The sequence below is a fragment of the Catharus ustulatus genome, chromosome 2 (assembly GCF_009819885.2).
Source record: "Catharus ustulatus isolate bCatUst1 chromosome 2, bCatUst1.pri.v2, whole genome shotgun sequence".
In the NCBI taxonomy this organism is placed as follows: domain Eukaryota; kingdom Metazoa; phylum Chordata; class Aves; order Passeriformes; family Turdidae; genus Catharus; species Catharus ustulatus.
Window position 1 is genome coordinate 55,274,343 of NC_046222.1, and position 20,903 is coordinate 55,295,245.

Consider the following 20,903-nt stretch of genomic DNA (forward strand, 5'->3'; position numbering starts at 1 on the left):
TTTTTTGTTTTTTTTTTTTTGTAAGGGGGGAGGTTGGAGCCCTACACACAAGATTAAAAATTAAAAATCGAAAATGTGGAGTTAGAAAGCAGCTCGTATCACACCGTATCCCTAAATAAACTTTTTTTTTCTTTTTTTTTTCTTTTTGCGGAGGTCTGCGTGTTGGTTTCACTTCACTATAAGTTAGTTTCGCTGGGAACATGGAAGATCGCTTCTCTTTTGCCTTGTGGTTTCTGTGGCTCACACCGCCATCGTGTCAAACTGAATCATAGTGTATGGCCCTGGTGATACCATGGGTTCTTTCCTTCTGTTGTTTTTCACTAGCCAAGTGGCTTTGCCATTTGTAGGGAATTCAGTTGGTAATTTAAATCCATGTATCTCTTCATCTTTTAATGAGAATCTGCAACTCTAATTACCTGTATATGTATGTACATGTGTGTACAAATGCACCAAATATATACCCAAATTCTAGTTATGCAGTTGGTATGAATATCCAAAAATATGGAAGAATAAGGCCTAAAAGCTATCATTGTGAAGTCTCCCCTTTCATGTCATGTTTTCACATATTATTTTGACTGCTACTTTAATTGTGCCAAAGAGGCAGGCTGTGCTGATCAAGGTTATATTTCCAAAGGTGTCTGTCTCAAGGTGAGACTTATTTACCAGCCTGGGCAAGCTGGAGCTTGTTGCTGCCCTAAGTGCTGGGCTGTGGGAGGGGGGAACTGCATTTTTGCATTGGTGCTGTGAAAAAAACAAAAGAAAAATGATCCCACTAAACATCCAGCACTTGCCCTAAACACTCATGTTCTCAGTCAGACTTGCTGGGTTCCAGCCCTGTTAGGGCTCACTAACTTGCTTTCTCAGGTACTATGTTTATATCCTGACCATGAATCAACCTTTAACACACTCAGGAGGACCACAGACCATAAGAAATTCATAGTAAATATGGACTTTAGGTAGTGGCAGCCCTGTCCGGCACTGCCTGTGGCAGATGGGTTTACGTTGTAGCTTCATTTAGCTCCAAAATATTTCTGGAAATTCATCACACGTTGCGGTTTCTAGCATAACATTTTTCTAGGAATTCTCTGTTACAAACTTTTCATGAGCCCTCTCTTCAGTCTTTTTCCTACTGACAAGAAACAGAGAGCAACCTGAAAGACAGAAAGTTGTCCACAAATCAGAGAGAATTCCTCTTTCTAAACAGCAGTGATGATGAGAGACAAGCTGTCCACAAATCAGGGAGGGTTCCTCTTTCCAAACAGCAATGAGGGTGATATTTGTATGTGAAGCAGTGTATAGATAGGTGAGGGTTTGGACTGGTGGAGAGGGCCCTAAACATTTGTTTAAATACAGTAATTTCACGACCATAAGGCACACCGGACTATAAGGCGCACCCCTGGGGAGTCAGCAAAATTCGCAACTTTGTAGATCATATAAGGCGCACTGGACTATAGGGCGCACTTTCTTTTTTGCAGCGAGGCTCCACCCCCAGTTCCCCCCGCGCAGTTGCTGGCCGAGGCCCCACCTCAACCTGGCAGCCATTGGCCCCCAGGCCTGCCTGTATCTGGCGGGGCTGGGGCATGCCCGCCGCCCCTCCGTGCCGCCTCTCTGGGGCCAGGCTATGGCCGCCGCCCCTCCGTGCCCCCTCCACAGGGCCGGGGCGTGCCTGTAGAGGGGCCATTCCACCTCCACGGGGCCAGGGGGTGCCTCTGGAGGGGTTGTTCCGCCTCCATGGGGCCGGGGCGTGCCCGCCGCCGCTCCGCCCCGCCTCCACCTGGCAGCCTCGGCCCTGCCGGCTTCCCCCGCGACTCGCAGCTCTCACTTCCGGGTAGGCAAATTTCTGAACTTTGTCCATCAGATAAGGCGCACCAGACTATAAGGTGCACTTCCAGGTTTGGGGAAAAATTTTAGTCAAAAGGGTGCGCCTTATAGTCGTGAAATTACTGTAGATGGTAGGTTGCACTCAGGTGACTAGATGCCACTGTATTATGTTATGTGAGTACATGCAAAGCTTACAAGGAAATAAGAAATGTTTTTGTAACAAAAAGCGACACACTCTTTTGAAGCAGGACTGCCAGACAACAGAAGGACTTTTTACGTTTTTTAACCATGCAGGGGGTGCCTTTGCCAAAATTGATTTGTGGGAGCAGATCCTGCGAGGTCCAGAAGTTGATGAGGGGCACAACAGTGTCAGAAGCAAGGGAGGGATGAGCTGGACAGGTGAGTACCAAGGCTGTGCTCTGAGCTGTTATAGGAGCACATGGACACGTGCCCTGACAACCCTTCCAGACACTCCTGTGCTGTATCACCCCCCACCTCAGAGGGCAGATTGTATCTGCTGTGAATTTATATAAGCCCTAGTACTTTTGCTTAAAGTCAGAATTAGACTGAGGGGTGAATCGCTATCATGACATGTTCCCTCCTACAGCTATAGAAATAAACTGCTTTTGCCACCCCTAAATCTGCACATCTTAAACTGTTTGTTTTTTCTGCAAGTCTTCATTTGTAAATGCGAATTCTGCTTATAGTAAGCTATATCTTCAGTAGTTTCAATCTTAGCATTCATGGTGGGCTTGCTTAATTTTTGTCTGCACTTTCATAAAATAATTTTCCCCAAGTATCTCCTCTTTATGCTGTAATAACACAAAGTTTTCTGCAAGCTAGGCAATATCTGTGAATATATCTGTATTAAGGTATACAGGCATGTATATATATCTCCAAGCTATTTAAACATCACAAACAGTAAAATCATAGAAAGATCTGTAAATGCTAATGAACTTTGTGGAGTGAGGCTGTGAGTAAAAATGATGTTGGAATTCTCTCAAACCACCTTGTCATATGCAAATAAATTTCATTGACTCACACCAAATGCCAGTACAGCTGTAACCTGGTTACACATCCGATGGGAATCAGGCTGCATAAACAGAGTGCTGTTAGGCAGCACCCTTGAATCACTGATGGAAGCATGATAAATCACTGTTGTGTGGGTACAACTGAATATGTAATTATTCCACAGCTCCTGACAATAGTAAAAACTTCCGTGGCAGATGGATAGATGATCTCACTGTGATTATTACCTTTTTCCTAACTTCAAACTCCCTGATTATTTGGGGAAAAACTATCCTGAAGCCAATTGAGGAAACATCAATAACAGCTGACTGACAAAGGTAATATTGCACCTTTTTTTAATTATGCCAGCCACTGACCTCAGAGTGAACCGGCACTTTATTAAGGTGCAAGAACACATCTTCAGCATCTCTGTGAGTGTTGACAGCCTTGAGCTACAAGCAGGGATAATGCACTTAGAGCAGATGAGTATGAAACATCTGGAAAAGCACCTACAGCCTGAGATGATTCCATCTGGGATGGCCAGATTCCACCAAAGGGTGGTGGAATCACCTGGCTGTTACCAGTACAGCCCTAGAAGAAGGAGGCTCTAATTCAAAGAAAGAGATCCGGGTCCAGACAGCATCTGTGCACTTCATGTAGCCATGTGCCAGGCTGCTGCTATCCTGTACAAGGTTTTTCACTGCCTTTTGCTGGAAGCAATTAGTTGCATGTGTGTAATCACTAAATGCTGTCCCCTCAGTGTGCTGTATTCTTGTGTTGTACCTACAGAGCAAGCACAGAAAACCAAGACCATTTTATGGGACCCCAAATTTAACATTTTCAACTGTCGGAGATACTACAAACGTGGTCCTCAAGTTCAGCCTAAGGAAAACGTTTCTGGAAAGGGATCAAAGTCCTCTTGCAGGGTCTGCTAATGGGGAGAGCAATGGGAGAACAAGAGAAATAGATGATGGACCAGCTTAAGTTGACTTGGAGTTCAATTTCTTTATTCAGCAATACATAAACTGAGTTGACAAAAGAGGAAATAAGAAGGAAAGAAGAGGAAATAGCAGGAAACGATCTGGCTCTGTAAAGACTAGTGGTAACAAAGCTCTTCTCTTGAATGCTTTGTAGGTGCTGGGACAGACCACAGCAAAGCTGGCCACCACAAAACTCAAGTTATTTACACATGTTCATACAATACTGAAATGCTGATCGTTCATTTCGGAGAAAGAATAAACTCAAATGCTCATAGAGTGACTATTCCATTCTGCCCCCTTTGTGGCACTTGGAATAGTGGATACCTTATTAGATAGCAGCTACATGCTTTTCAGAATGATTTGACATACTGCCAGACTGCAGAAGGCAGCAGAGGTATTGAAATATATTTCTTTCAGCACCAAAGTTGAAAAAGTATGCTGCTCTCGAGGGGCACTTTGCACTTTGTTAGGTCAGGAGTGAAATTGTATACAGCTAATAAATAATTCTGAATTATCCTGAGTTTCTTGGTTGTTGTTTTACAGTTTTTTTGAAGGGGGTGGAAGGCTACACAGAAGATTAAAAATGCAAGAGTGAAAGTGCAGAGTTAGAAAGCAGTGCATGTCATACTTAATCCATAATTAAATATGTATTTTTTATACTCTTGATGTTTAGGAGAAACAGAGGTCTGCATATTGACAGCACTTCACCATAAATTATTTTCTCTGGGAACATGAAAGGTAACTTCTCCTCTGTCTGCTGGTTTCTGTGGCTCACACCACCATCAAGCACTAATATGTCAAACTGAAAACTAATGTACAGCACCAGTAAAATCCTGTGTTGTTTTTTCTATGTTATTCCATGTCCAAGTGTCTCTGCCTTTGTGATAAATTGAGTTAGCAATTTGTAGTCTCTTCGTCTTTTAACAAGAAGCTGTAATTCTAATTAGGTGTCTGTGTGTCTGAGTGTGCATGTACACAAAATCACATAAACTTAAACTTTACAGTGTGATATTCCAAAATTATATCAGCAGAATTAGGGCCTTGTGATATACTGTATGTGAAAATAAATTTCATCAAGATTTTGCTGCAGATGATGTGGGGGAACATCTGTTTTCCTAATGATTTAGATGAGGCAATCTGCAACCCTGCCTGTGGAAGTTCTGGGTCACCTTGTAGTTTTAGCTCTTCACAATTTGAAATTCAGACCAATCTCCTGATGCTTAAATTAGAATGAGTCTGAGGGTTGTTATTTTGTAAATAACAGCATGTTTTCTTGCATCTTCCTTTGATGAACCTGGTATTGGCCAGTTTTCAGACTGGAGAATTTTATGAACTGATTCTCTGCAGGGATATTTGTCATATTTTGTGTTCTTTTTGGCACGGTTGTATGAAATACTAGATTTAAAACATCTGCTTTTATGTAGATTTCCTCTCCTCTTATGTTTAAGGTGTGTCTGTCCTCGGATAAATTTCACAGTCTATTTGGAGTCCCACTATGTGTGTGCTAGATGCAGTAGATTTTTTTTCCTCAAGTGGGAAGTGGATAGCTTTCCCAATAGCTTTGTACTTAGCAACTGTGTGCTTAACTAGGTGGCTTATCTGTCCTGTAATTACATCCGTTTTCCCTACCTAGGAAAAATAATTGAAGGAGTCGTATATCTCTATTTGTTTTGAAATACAAGCTTCTCAAATTGATGGGCAGGAGTTCAACCAGAGTGATTGTAATTATCTCCTGAGTAAACTCAAACAAACGGCAGTCTAGCTCTGCCCAACTCTGCACATAATGCTCTGGATGAGATGTGAAAATCAGTTCTCCTAGTTCCCAAGTCCAGGTGCTGAGACCACCCAGGGCCTTCTCAGTATCAGGACGAGTCCTGTGCACATCTCTTCTATCTCTTGGTCCTTTGGTGACCCAAAGAGGTGCTCAGTGGGATGTTTGCTGGATAAACATCTTGAACGTGCAATGATATTCATCCCAAAGTGCCTCCATGTGCCCGTGGCAGAACTCTAGCAGTACTATGAGAATACTGAGGGTTCAGCTGACACTACATAAACACTTCCAAACAGTTTATGGATCAAGCATAACAAAATGGATATTTCTTAAACAATGTGTTTTGTAGCAATGCTGATCTTTGGTAAATAAATCTTGAACTGGAAAATGGATCTAGACTTCGGTTTGCATATCTGTGGTTTTAACTTTATTAAGTCCATTTATCTGAAGGCACATACGGACCTTTGAAAAATAAAATCCTGCATTTGTAAAATACATCATTCACAAGGCCTGTTCACCATCAGATGCAATAATTTTAACCTTGCTGTTCTTATCCTATCAGTTTGCTGTCAAAATAGTATTTTATAATACCATCATTTCTTTTTAGTAATGAATGCTACAGTCAACTTTTTTAATTGACAGAAGTGCAACTGGGATTTTTGTATCTCTATTCTAGTCTCTTCCAAACTGAAACTGAAAAGGTTTGTATCTAGCAGAACTAGACTAGAGATATGCTGATGCTGTATAGCTAGATGGCAGCATTCACATTGCTTTGAGAGAAACTATCATTATCTGTATGATTTAGCTGCTTTGTTACAGTTAAATGGCATGGTCTTATTCTGAAATATGCTACCTGAGAATGTCTGAATAACTGACACGTCTGAAAATCTGACTCTTTCATTTAGGTGTCTAAACTAGAGGTTTATACTTTGGCCCTACAGATAATGAGTGTGTAGTACTTATCCTTTTATCTAAAAGGATAAAAATCTGATTATGTGCATACATCTTTTAAATCAGGCTAATGTTTAGCCTGTTTAGCCTGAAATCAGGCTTTACTTTAGTTTATGCAAGATTCCATTTATGTGAGAATTTTGTATCATGGAACAACCTACAAGCTTGTTTGGGATACACAAAATTACTTGCCTTCTCTTACAGAACTAAATACTTATTCAACAGTCTTTCTGAATGTCCAACAAGCTCCTCCTATCATCTATCCCAAGCCTTACGAATCTTCTCAAGTATAACCCCTCCACTTCTTTCCTTGCCCTGTAAAGGGACAAGAGCACCTTTAAGAACATTAACCCTTTTTTCTCCCTACTCGTTGAAGATGTTTTTTTGACTAGTCGAGGCTCCTGCACACACAAGTATCCCGTCCCTAACATGTCAGCCCACATGAAGGTGACCTGTGGAAGACCCAGGACAGGGAGCTTGGGCCTCACTGGCTCACACAGTCTGACACAGAACACTCTACTGTGAGCAAAGTTTTGGCTGTCTTCACATTGTCCTTTCAGCTTTCTGCAGGTTGACCTGAGCCCTGAGGCTCATTTGCTAAAAAGCCTGCTTTGCAATTACATGCAGCTTTGGATGCCCAATGCACTATGAGAAATAGGTTTTGAATGCACTCAGCTAAAGATCAAAGGGCTGAATGGACAAAAAACAGAGAAGTGAGAGCAGGGAGATGGGTACCATGGGTGGTAAGAAGGAGACAAAAAGGCATGTGCAGCACACAGTACTTCGTAAATCAAAGTAAAGGCTTTGACACCATTTCCTACAGCATTCTCCTGGAAAAAACTGGCGGCTCATGGTTTTTGGACAGGTGCACTCTTCACTGGATAAAAAACTGGCCAGCTGTTTGGGTCCAGGAAGTGGTGGAGAGTGGAGCTACCTCAGCTGGCAGCCAGTCACTAATGGTGTTCCCTGGGGCTCAGTACTTTATCAATGATCTGGACAAGGGGAACCAGTTCTCCCTCAGTCAGTTTGCAGATGACAAAAACAGGCAGGGGTGTGGACCTGCTGGAAAGCAGGAAAGCTCTGCAGAGGGATCTGGACAGGGTGGATTAAAGGTCAATTGTGTGAGGTTCCACAAGGCAAAGTCCTGGGCGCTACACTTGGGTCACAACAATCCCAAGTTGTAAGAGACAACCTTTAGGATTGTGCTGACCTGATCTGGAGGAAAAAGGAGATCCTGGCCTTGTCTTTTCTGGTAGGCTGTTGCTGTGGCCTCAGCAATCAAAACAGGACTGAGTTTATCTCTGCTACCACAGTTCAATTATTTATGTGTTTCGGGCAACTGTCCTTGGAGAAGCTGTTGAATGATTGGAAGAACCTTTTCTGCTGCTCTCCGTACATTTTTATCTCTTGTTTGTGGACTAAAATGCAGAAAGAAAGCAGGAAAGCTATGTCATGTATAGAGGTGTGAGCCTGAAATGAAGTAATACTGCAGTGAAAAATCAGGCTTTGTTCAGCATCTGTACTGCAGACTATAGGATAGCAGAGAGATGTTTACACCTATTTGCAATATTTCTGCACAACTGAAGGTTGTACTGTGGGCATATCTCCTTGAAGTCATAATGTAAAATGTAAGCATGATTTTATTAGCTGAAATGCACCATTAGGTTTCAGTTTAGTAATTCTGGATTTACAGGCTTGGTTTGAATGCATTACTTGCTAACCCATAGAGTAAAAACTTCCTGAATTTTTTTGATATCTGTAAATCCAATGCCTGTGCTTTTTATTTTATGAGAAAGTTTTTATATTTGCCACTTTGATAGACAAAAACTGCCATCACAAACTAACATAAAGCACCAAAGTTTCTTCAGATGGGTAATATCAAAGTAAAGGTCAGTAAATGTCATAATGAAAAGCTGTATAATATGGAACAAAGTTCATTAAATCTAATCATCATAAGCTGTAAAAGTTGAATGAAAAAGCCACCTGAAAATTCACAGCTCTGTTACTAGTACTTAGATAGGAAGCTCAGTGGGAAGCCTTCACCTTGGATATACAGGTAAACATGCTAAGTAATACATTAATTTCAAGTATGATTGAATTTATTTTTAAATTTGATGAAACACAGAGAAAAATGAGACCACAATTGCACAGACACCTAAGTATTTTAAAATGTAATGGACTGACCTGCTGCAAATGGATCTACATCTGTAGGATTTTGTCTAAGTGTCTAGAGAATTTGTCACCTGTTAAGCTCTCTGTTTATGCTAATTCCTCTTTCCTAGGTGAGGAAGCTGCATCCTTTACACAGACACATCTCATGGTTATTCCACCTTGGATATTACAATATTTAAGTACATGAAGAATGTGTAAAAGTTGAACTTGAAACAAAAGCTTCATTATTGTCTTTATGTAATTCCTTAGGTAAACTGCCTAGTACAAGTGTCCCAATTTGTTCCACTGTATAAATAAGGTACAGTAAAATTACTGTTTTCTTCATTAAATCTTCTTGAATGAAGGAGAAATATGTATTACATTTAGTGGAAATGAAATTTTCCTGAAATGAAATTGGTATTTTTTAACTTTCTTGAATTTATATTAAACTTCATAATTATTGTAATTGTAATATTTAATATCCACCTTTTTATAAAGGGATTACAAGAAAAACCCTTCTGGGACTAATTTGAAACAAACAAGGCCCAATAACTATCACTGATAACTCCAACCTACAAGATAAAGTATATGCATGATATTGAAATGCAAGTAACAAGGTAATCTCTCAATGATTACGTTTTAATGAGTTTCATGCTCTATTCCCTCAGTGCCTGAGATATTATTATATTTCAGAATGATTATTTTATTACCTCAAATATTATGTATTTAATAAAAAATTTAAGAAAACATAATATGCAGCTGAATTAAAGCTAGGATTTTTTTAATGCACATCATCTCAATAAATGTTATTAAGGAATTAACCTGGCTTGCAGTCTGTACCTGTAGGACCAAAACATCCTTTCACTTTCCCTCTTGCAGACTAAACGCACTAATAATCACTTCACCCTTTGAATACTCAGGAATTCATGCTGTTTGCATACTAGTGAAATGCAGAAAGGCCAAGGGCATAATGACGTTAACAGTTAAATCATCCTGGTTTAAAAACCAACCAAACAAAAACAACATATGAAGAACTTTTTCTTTTTTTTTTTGATTTGACAGTTGTTTTAGTGCCTTTTATGCCATTGAACATAGGTTTCCATCATCTGCAAACCTGATGGGATGACGAACTGCAGCACAGAGCTGAGAAACTTGTTGAAATAGCCTTGCTGCCAGAGAAAATGCAGCACCACCAGCACCCTAAGGATCTAAAATATACCCCTGTCTGTTTCTGTGGTGTGCAGTAGTTAGTTCATTTTTTTGGTTTGCTTAAGCTAATAAGAAGCAATAGGACAATTTGGATCTCTCTACAAAACTAAGGGACTGTGAGAAAGGCACACCTCTGTGCACCAGGGTGGCACCTGTGTTTGGGGATGGTGGCTTGCATCATCTAGGAAAAGAACACCAGCACAGTACCAGTACAGCACCTCACAAGAAAAGACAAATTGGCTTTCTTTACAATATGCCATCTTCCTCTTGGATTGTTCAAATGCTTACTTTGTTCTAAGTCAAAGAAAATGTGTTTTTGAAGATACTCATTCTCTATGACTTGTTTTTACTTGTAAAGTGCTTTAAATTCAATACATATTTACTCAAGTGGAACTTGTTCCACTGTTCTTGTCAACTACATATATTTTGTAAGTATTTTCAAGAGCTGCCTGAGTAAAAAAGATATTCAAGAGCAGAACACTGTTCTCCTCACTTTAAGGATGGGTAGTTAAGTTATTTATAGAGTTGTTTTGATTTGTTTGAAGCCTTTACAAAAAAATAAACAAATAAACAAAAATTCTTGTATACTTTTTTGTCTGGTAGGCATGAAAAATTCAGTACATTAAAAATACTTTTGGAATGAAATTAAGGAGCCAATTGCAACCTAAATTTGAGTTAATCCATATTGAGCTGAATTCTATTTTAACAGGACTATACACATTAGAGGTGAGACAACTTCTAGTTCTTTGTCTAGTTTGAAATACTTAAAGAGGACTTAAATTCCCTCTGAAACATAGCACTCCCATTTTCTTGTATTAGATTTTTCTGTCTCAGCTTTTGCACTTACAGTACAAGCAGTATTTTCTACAAATCAATTGTTGCCCTGCTATTAATTTTCCCTTCTGGAAAAGATTATAAACAAAAAGATCTCAGAGATTAAAAATGAGTAATAACAAAAAGAAACCTCATGTAAAGCAACAAGTATACCACAGATACCACATTGCCCTGAATACATGGACTGCTCCCTCCTAAAAAACGTAATTGCCTCTTGTAACCTTACTTAACTATAATAATTCTATTCACTTGTTATCCAGCACTGACTATGCTACCCTGTTTAGTAGCACCTGATGTTAAGATCAGTGCATGATCCCAGGTGTTAGTCTACATTAAATGCACTCAAATAGAGATATAACAAGACTGTGACACTACCATAAAGTCTTGAACCAAATTTTTAAAGACACTGATGGACCAAGAAAAGTTAACATGATCCTGCTATCAGGCTGATATCATATAAAAGGAAGAAACAAAAGAAAATGAATGACTGAGGTAATACCATAGAGGTATGGAAAACTGAAGTTTACAGTCCAGTGATAATCAGGACATTGCACTACCTGTGCCCAGTGAAATACAACATTAATGTAAGGGCACTGGAGGGGAGAAGAACCCACTCCAACCTAGTGTTTGCATGCTCTTTCTGATTGTAAAGCAGGAAAACTTGATGAGGTAATGGGAAGGTTTATATAATTAGGAGTAATGGGCCAACAAATGTTCATTGTCAACCCAGGTCAATCTAAAGCACCTTAGGCAGCCATGTGGTATAGTTAAATCAAATGTGGCAATTGTGCTCAAAATACATCAAACCAAAGTTGATTCTGAAATTCCTTGAATAAATTCTGTCATTTCTGATTCAGAAATTCCTTGAACAAATTCTGCAGAAAAGCCTAGCTAATCATCTTACAGTGATACACTGTTTAAAGCTGAACATATAATTGATAGATTTGCGTTGTGGACACGTTCTTGAAACAAACATTCTACTTTGAAAATAAAGAGTAAATGACATAGAACTTTATGAATAGAATATTTTTACCAAAATAATTGAATACAGTCCTCAGAATCAGCAGGATAACCCACCACTTTCCCCCTCTTACAGGCACTTACTGCTGTAAAGGCTGTGGCCATGTATGTTCTTGGAGCACAAAGCAGAGTGCAGGGCTTACTGCTGGCAGTGCCAGCCAGAGCAAATGATCCTCTTTGTACAGTAGCCCCTTTCTGAGAAGCAGCAGTGGCTGCATCTGGTGAGGGCTGGGAGCTCTGAAGCTGGACGCAGAAAAAGATATATGTCCGAGGCCTTGTTCACATCTCATGATTCACTTTCTACAGAGCCCAGGAAGTGTCTTCCTGTGAGACAGGTACAATACACTGGTTTCCTGTGAAGCACTTGAAAACTGAAGTGTTTTCAGTCTCTAGACAGAAATAAGAAGGTGTGCAGGGCCACCAAGCTGTATTGTCACACTGACTCCTGAGAAACTCCAGGAGTGGTGGGGAGGTTCAGGCAGCCACTCCAGCACTGCTCTCTCCTTGTCAAAGCAGCTGCATTTCTTGCACAAGTGACTGTCAGCGTCAATAATTTGGAAAACTGCAGGAAGGTGTTTCTGCTCTAACAGTGGTAAATGTGCAGGAATGAGTGCCAGGTGATGTGGGGTGCCAGCTGTGCTGGGGGTAGCTGGGGTGTCAGGCAGTGGTGGCATTGAGAGGTAATGGTGGAGCCCCAGACAGGCAGCCAGGAACAGGACAGGACAGGACAGGGACAGGGAAGGTCCAGCCCAGCTTGGTTTGTGAGGACACACGAGGCTGTGTCTGAGATCTGGGGCAGGCATATGCTGTGGGAGCTCCTAGCAGCAGTTGCTTGAAAACTGATGAACTGCACCTTGTTTCACCCCTGCCAGGACGTGAAGAGCTAAAAAGTTCTTGTATTTCCCAGCCTCTTCCCATGGTACAGCTCACTGTCCTGGGGGTGCAGCTGCCTACACTGACCCTACAGCTTTAACGTAAGCAGCTAGCCCTCTGTATCGGCTGGAGAAGCAGATTTTCACAGCTCATCCTTTATCTGTAGAATCACTTGAGCTCTTCCTCAGAAATGGCTGAGTTTCTGTGATTCCTTTGTCTGGTGTATGCAGTTAATTAAAATCTCTGGGTGGAAAACTTTTTTGAATGAAGTGTCCTAAATAAGTATGCTATTATCATTGCCAAAATGATTTTGAAACCCTGCTTATCTCCATATTCTTTTTTCCTAGTTTGGTTCCTTTGGAAAAAGGCATAAAAATAATGAATAATGTGGTGATACCATCTTTTCTATTGCTTTAGTTTTCTAGATGTGTCAGTATTATCTGTTTCAGCAGTCATAATTTCACAGAGTAGACATAAACTCCTATTAGGAGACTGCATTACAGCTTAAATTACACTTAGCCATCACCTTGAATTTGCTTGTCTGTCCTTCAAGAAAATTCTAAGCCAGAAAATAATTAGTAATACTTTAGTACTCCTGGTGTACATCACCATTACAAACAACTCAAGTGTTAATAAATTACAGTAATTTCACGATTAAAAGCCGCACCTGATTATAAGCCGCACATCCAGGTGTCAGCAACTCTCTTGGGTTACAATACAGGATGTGATAAAAGGTATCTATTCTATCACCATCTGTTGAGAGTGGGGACAGTGATCTTGATCTCAATGGCAGATGTTCTGCTAATGGGCCATCCATTGAAACCAGGCGGGGCAGTGTTCTTTATCTTTTCACACCCCATCCTTCCTCCAGCGAGTCATTTTCTGCTAATGGCCATTGAGTCCCACTGTGGGACTGATAAAATTACTTCATCCCATTGGAAATTGCTCCAGCCAGGGGGAAGGGCCCAACATTTCTTACCAAGATAAAAACAGAGGTTTTGGACACTAAGGGAGCCCCTTTCTCCACTGGACTCCAGAGGAAAACCGGATTTCTCCACATCACCACTTGTCCTCCGGAGGGAAATTGCACCTTCTACAGGAGCACTGCTTCAACTGAATCACATCTGTCACTGCAGGAGGACTGCAATCACCATTTAATGGGACTGCTACCAACACCCTGCCTGACAGGGTGTCAGGTTGTACTGACTTTGTCAGGATTTGGGGTCTATTTTAATTTCCCTAGTAAAGAGCTTTTATTCCTAATTCCCATATCTTTACCTGAGAGCCTCTTGATTTCAAAATTATAATAATTTGGAGGGGGACGGGTTTACATTCCCCATTTCAAAGAGAAGTTCCTGCCTTTCTCAGCAGACACCTGTCCTCCAAACTAAAACAGCAACTTTTTGTTCTTTGTCTGTATATAAGCCGCACCTGATTATAAGCCGCACTTCTGGGTGCGGACCAAAATTTTAGTCAAAATGGTGCGGCTTATAATCATGAAATTAGTGTAAATTTATACTAAGAAATCATGTCCTGTGTTCTCAGAAATTAAGCAAGTCCTATCACTTCACTGTTTGCTAGTTTAGACTGGAAAAACACTTGGTTTATGACTTGAAGACAGCAAGTAAAGAAACAATATGCATCACTCATTGACTCTTTTCTTCTGAGACCAGTATCAGCTGGAAGCTTCATATAAATATTGTATGTTGATCAATACATAAATGTCAATAGGTGCATAGAGGAGGCAGCTTTTAGAGTCATTTATGAAAGAGTTCTTAGAGAAGCTGTTACCAATGGAAGAATGTGGCCTCCCGTGTATTTGGGTTTGGTATGAGTTTCTACAAGTTGCAGGCTAGTTGATGTGCACACTAGTCCTAATTAGCAGGATTGCTCATCAGCTGGAAGCATTATCAGCAGTGCTACAACTCGCTGTGGAACTGAAGAAACACGTGGCTGTCACTGCTATACTCTGGTACTAAAACACACTGCAGGTTAGAAGACCAGCTATTTTGGATCTTAAAGCAGTAGGGCTAAAATCTACACAGACATTCAGATGCAGTAACAATTTCTTTGAAACAGACTAAGCAAACTCATTATTTTTTAATAATAACCAAAAAAAAAGCTATAGATATTTTTAAAAATCTAGACACAGATTTGAGCACCAGAGAAGGTGCCTGGTAAATGCTGAAACAAAGACCAAAGGGCACTGGAGAAAAACATCCTTCATCCTTATCATCTTTTTGAGACTTTCCTTCATCCACTAGGGCCAGAGGAGGTGTTGTGCATGGGGCACCCCACAAGCTTTGCCTTCTTGCAGTGCCTTGCAGCAGCCAGCTCTTTGTTTGTCTTTTTAGTTACATTTCTCAGCTTTTCTTTGAGTTTCTAAGTCCTGTGGTTTATCTTTTTTTGCTCACCAGAGGGAGATAACAAGAATAAACCTCTTTGTTCCAACAGTGATAAAAGCAAAAGAGGAGAGATGGCATCCTTCATTTTCCTTCAAATCAGTAAAAGGTGGTCTGAGAGAATGCCATATGCGTGAGGTTGTGAATTAAGGAGGTGTATTGAGCCAACATGAGGCCAGGGTGGTTTGCTTCATCCTCCTGACAATCCAGAAGTGAAAGATTTGCAGGAGAAAAATACTGTCTGCAAAAATTCTATATATGTCTATCCAAAACATCTATCTCCTAGGGGGAAGAAAAGCAGTAGCAAATTGTTTAAAAACATGGGTAGCCAAAAGATCCTGACCCTGCAAGCTGCATATCAGAATCGCCCGTAAGCTTTGGGACCAATTTGTACATAACAGCTCTCCCAGCATCCTAGCACTTCATTTTGCAGGGTAAGATTACACTGGGCAAGTGAGCAATGGCAGCCTTAGTAGAACATGCTTTTTCCCACCATGGAGAATTCAAATAATCTTCTTAAGCACTCTTGGCCCCATGGGGGCCTGAGGACTGTTCTAGGCCACTGAGACAATGCAGATCAAGAATTAAAGGGTGACTTCTCCTTTCTCCATACAGAAATCAAAATGAGCATAGAGGCCTTCGTAGCCAAGTCATTAAACTAAAGTTCCTTCGCCTGCTTATTACTTCAGCATTGTCACCACCAGCACTATCAATTTTATGCACCTAAGTTGTTGTTTCCCACACTTCTCAATGGTTATAAAACAAGTCCTCAGGAAAAAAAATATTCCTTTGTTGCACAACAAAATAAATGAAACCCCCTGGAAATACTTGTTTTGTCTTTTTTGTCTTAGTATCCCTTCTTGGCTTTTTTTTGGTGGATTTATGTGGTTAAGCCAGAAAAGAAGAAAGGATAACTCTGCAATCTTGATCTAAACTACCAGGCAGCAGATCCAAACCTTGGGTGTTTATCAGTGTGAGTGGAGGAATTAATCTCACTTGTAGCCCTGCTCCAGTTAGCAAGGTTGTGATGCTTTGGCAATGCATTCAGTGGAATGTCAGGCATTATCAGTTAATAAGGATCTTGCTACAAAACCTGATTTCTGTATGCTGAAAAAGTCATGCATGTTCCTTACTAAGAAGCTATGCACACTCTTTTGAAAACCATTGTCAAAAGCATAAAGAAACAAAATTATTTTTTCTAAAATATCTTCTTTTTCTTACATTCTTACTTTGTGGTGGGTTTGTACAGATAATGCTGTACATGGTACAATATATGTTCCCAGTATTGTTGAAAAGGCAAACACAATGGAACAAAAAAATATGAAGTTTATCTCATTATCTTTAGGAGTCTCCAGATACAATCGCAAATGAGTGTGTTTTCATAAAGCTTTCCAGTTCTCACCATCTAGTTCTAATTAACGCTTTGTGTAAATGTTATAAGCACAGAGAAAGTATGAGGAAATTAAAAATTCAAGATGTTCATACAATCTTTTAATTTTGCATGTTTTACTATCTTTGTTTTGAACTTTTGCAGGGAAAGTTAATGCTGTCCCATTAAGAGAACACACACAAAATTCACATGTGAAGCTGAGCTAACACAGACACAAAGAGACATCCCCCTCTTCCCAAAATCCTTGCAATACAATTTAAAGTGAGCTGCAAGCAAAAGGAATAATCATTGGAAAGAACGTGGGGAGAGGACAGAATATCTCAGATAGCACCAAGATACAGAAGTTACTGTAGATTTAGCTGTAAGTCCTTCTTTTAATTTCCTTTGTAGTGTGCATTTGGCTGGGTGGGTATTTCTGGCTGCCTCTAAAATCAGAGAAAAGCCTGCTCTGCTGGGAGGTGCATAGACATATTTGTTCAGTGGGACATTTCTCCCCTCTCAAGGCCACATCATATTTCCAGAGTGCCCCTATAAAAGCTTGTGTTCCTGAGAACCACGTCGCCTTTTTAGCTCAGAGCTCCTGTCAGTCAGCATTGCCCCCGAGCCAGGGAGCTGATGCGCTTTGCACGGCAAAACCTTGTGAGAGGCAAGGTGATGTTCTCATTAAAGAACACGGTGATGTTCTCGTAACTGTGAATCCCTCAGGAACATCCTGACCTTCAAGCAACTCAGTTTGTTGTTCGAGCTGTTTTCTTGAGAGGCCGCTGGAGCACACAGAGGAAAGGTCTGCTGTACGGCACACGCGCTGACACATCGGGCAGAATCACGGGAATTTGTCGTTGATGAATCATTCTGTGTTAACTCACCTACAGCTCTACAGAGAACACAACTTGTAAAAAAGTCGTAAAATGTTACCTCGGGTATACTGCATAGCAAATCAATTAATAATTAGCAATCCACTAATAACAACAATTTCTAAAGTTTAATAGAGTCTTGTGATATGAAGTTGTTTCAGATGGTTGTGGGGACTACAGATTGTGTATCCATATGTATGTGTTTGATTTCTTACTGCCTTGGATTTTGTACAATCATATGCATATGGAAAAAAAATGCTGCAAAGCTCCCTCAAGTCAGTCAGATAGCAACGTAGTTTGGACATTTGCAGATGATAGGATGGGTGGAAAATCACATCTTCTATGAAGATTTGGACAGTGAGAGATAGGAATTTTTAATTAATTATTTTAATTAATTAATTTTAATTAATTAAAAGTGCATTTATCCTCCATAGTACTTGTTACAGTGGCTTCTGAATATGTTGTTTTAGCAGTCTTTATTAGCAAGCCTCAACACATCATGCAAAAAAACTGAATTGTGTCTTGGCAGTCACATTAGTCTGCTACACATTTAAACAGACTGTGGAAAGAGAATTTTTTAACAGCTGAAGTCCAGGCACCTGGCAAACAGAATTTTTTGCAAGGAGATTGGTTTATTTCACTTGACAGTTTTATTAAACTTTAATCACCTTTTCAATGAGTGTGTTGTTTAGTACTCACTGTTCCTATGGCTTAATTCAGGGACTTTTAAAAAGATGAATACTTATTTTTCTGATTGTCAAGCAGAGTGCAGTTCTGCTGTTTTTCATTATTAACTGTAAACCAGAGATAGAAATTGTGTCAATAAAAAAGGCAATAAAACAAAATTAAAGTGCTGTCAACACTAGACTTGTCAGAAATGTAATGAGTTTTGCCATAATGGGTGCTGATTATAGGTAATATTTCACAATGCCATTCATCACTCAACAAAATAGTATACTTTTAGGAGACAGCTGTAACTGTGTTCTGCAGTGATGGAAGTGCTTATAGATGAGATTGATGTGTGTTGTGAGCAGGTGCCATTGCTACCATGCTCCAATTAAAAGCTGTGTGGATTATATGATGTTGAAGCTGTCTCTTACCCAGTATTTGCTTCACAAAAAGCTTAAATTATAGTAAGTGAACACTCAGCTCAGCTGGAACTGTCTGCTGCTAGCCATTCCTGTGGTGTTGTGCTGTTCTGATGCTTGCCCCATTTCCCTCTGACCTCTACATCTTCTCCATGCTGCAGCAATGCCTGTGGCATGTGGAGGTGAAGCTTATTATGAGTCAGTAGCCAAGGTGTATAATAAAACTACTGCCCTGTCTGGAGACTGTGGATCCCCTATGACCAAACACCCATTAGCAGCTGGGCCTCATGGGAACAGCCTTTATGGAAAGCACTATACAGTGTTAAAATTTCTGGCATTTTAATTGGTCTATAATTGCCCCTGGTACCTAGGAACCTTGCTTCCAGTTATTTTCTAGGGAAGTGAAAAATCCAGAGTTCGCTGATGGATTTAAAGGCAGATTTTCCAGCTAGGTCAGATCTTTCATTTGCGTTCAACAATTTTTTCACAACTATAAATCTAGTTGTTTCCACTGATTACTTTCCACTTGTGTGGATGAGAAAATTAGGTCAGTTAAATCTGCTTGGTGTCATCCTCTACTCATTTGCATTGGTGTAACCAGGTAGTTGCTACTCCTCTAAAGAGAGGGAGAGTAGCTCTCAGCACAGTGACTCATACCTGGTGGATGTAATCTCAGAAGTGTCTTTTGTGGTGGGGAATCTGCTTGGAAACAGATCTTGTGCATCCACAGAGACTTCAGCATGGACACAGGTACTCAGACAACCAAAAGCAGGAAACCATTTCAATTCCAGATTTATGTTACTTGTTACTTTGGCTGCCATCACACAAAAAGTACTGGCTGGATTTCTTGACAGCAGAGTTTGAGAAGGCTACATCAAAAGGCAGTTTTACAGGAATGCTATGGTATGTCACTCCAAATCCTTAAAATCATTGTTGATCCTAGTAATCTTACACAACCACCTCCTCATTTTTAGAGCTCTCTTTATCTGAAGGACTACCAAAGAATCTAAAATCTGGTCACATATTACCTGGAGCTGGCTCTAAGGTTCAACACAATAATGTTTCTGAAGTGAAGAAAGAAATTATTTATATGCACTAAGATTTTAATTGATGCCCCAACCAACAGTAGTCAGTATTTTTCAAATATTTAGCCACTGCTTTATTTTAACTACCTTTTGTCACTGATCCATCTGATATCAAGATATCAGGACATCAATAATGTAGGAATGAGCCTATGGATGGTAATGTGAGGCTATGGCAGATGTTCTGGGTAATCTAATGTGGATGGGGAAGAAAAAAGCAAACCCATATTTAGCTGATCATTATCAATGTCTCTCACCATACAGTGCACATAGGACTGGACTCAACACTGACATTGAGTTACTTAACACTGAATGGCCCAGAGTAAGCCAGGCAAGCTGTAAATCTGGGCCATTTTCTGGTATCCTTCTAAATATCAGTCAAGGCATAGATAGTAAAGTTTTGCTTTTTTGAGGCATGCCCAACTACTTTTGGATTGAGATTTGTGAAAGTGATTTTCTTTCCTTTTTTTGGATACTCTGAAAGATGCTGAGGATGTTGTGAAAAAGGCCCACTAGCTCTTTAATAAAGTTCACACTCAATAAATAACTCAGTAAGTCAAATATAAATAACAAAATAACTTGAAAACTCTTTTTTTTTCTCCAAGTATTGTTAGATGAAGACACAAATCTGAGATTCATTGCAAAATCCAAAATGGTGCAGCCCAGTTCAACACCTGGGAGCCTGAAAGCTGACTTGAATCAATACCTGAGGAGTTTTTAAGCCATCATTTCCCTTTGGATATTCATAGTGTGTAGACATGCTCAGTTTGGTTTTCTCTTATTTCACAGGAATGAGATGCAAGCTCAGTGCCTATCACTGCCCTGCATCACCCCGAGCTGCTCAGGACGGAGGGAGAACCAGGTTCCTTGGTAACTCCCTGTTCTCAGACCGCAGTTGTTCAGGGCATCATGTCATTTGTTTCAGCCTGGTTTTATTGACTGGGTAAATAACTCCCTTGATTACAGCAGTTACAGTTTTCCCTGGAGTTACATTTGGCAACAACCTGCTCACCCTTCTTCAACTGCACTGTTAATTAGGAGGCCTGTGTTTCCCTTCTTGTCAAAAGCAACTAAGCTCCTTGCCACTGGAATTCTTTCTTCTCCCTTCTCCTAGGGTGAGAGAACAGTGATTGTTTGCTTGGTTACGCTTCAAGTCTTTTGTAGGCTTTTAATAAAATCTGTAATTAATACTTTGGGGAGGGTGTTTTTCCCTTCTGTCTGAGCACATCTTGAGTATAACTTTTCAATGGCAATAAACAGAAAAAAAGAAAAGTTAATTGCACTCTCAGCATGACTCTGACATTACTTGGAGTGTTGCAATAGCCTTGGATGGCTACATGCGAATGTCTAGAAGAAGTCAGTGTGGTATTTGTAGCAAGCAACCTGGCTCCATTAACATGTTAGAGGGAGAAGTTTGGCCAAACACTGTCAAGTCTTTCACAGTGTTAAAATCCAGGGACGCTGGACTT

The 20,903-nt window shown here is 40.2% G+C and overlaps 1 protein-coding gene across 1 annotated transcript in view; it reads left to right on the forward strand.

The window, feature by feature from the left end:
* The first annotated feature begins 157 nt into the window (after window positions 1-157).
* Window positions 158-20,903, forward strand: part of CCNA1 (cyclin A1) — a 42,876-nt gene continuing 22,130 nt past the window's right edge. The window contains exons 1-2 of the mRNA XM_033051314.1: window positions 158-273; window positions 2,116-2,220. Coding sequence (XP_032907205.1) covers window positions 2,208-2,220 — 13 coding nt within the window. The 5' untranslated portion in view covers window positions 158-273; window positions 2,116-2,207. The remainder of the gene's footprint in view (window positions 274-2,115; window positions 2,221-20,903) is intronic.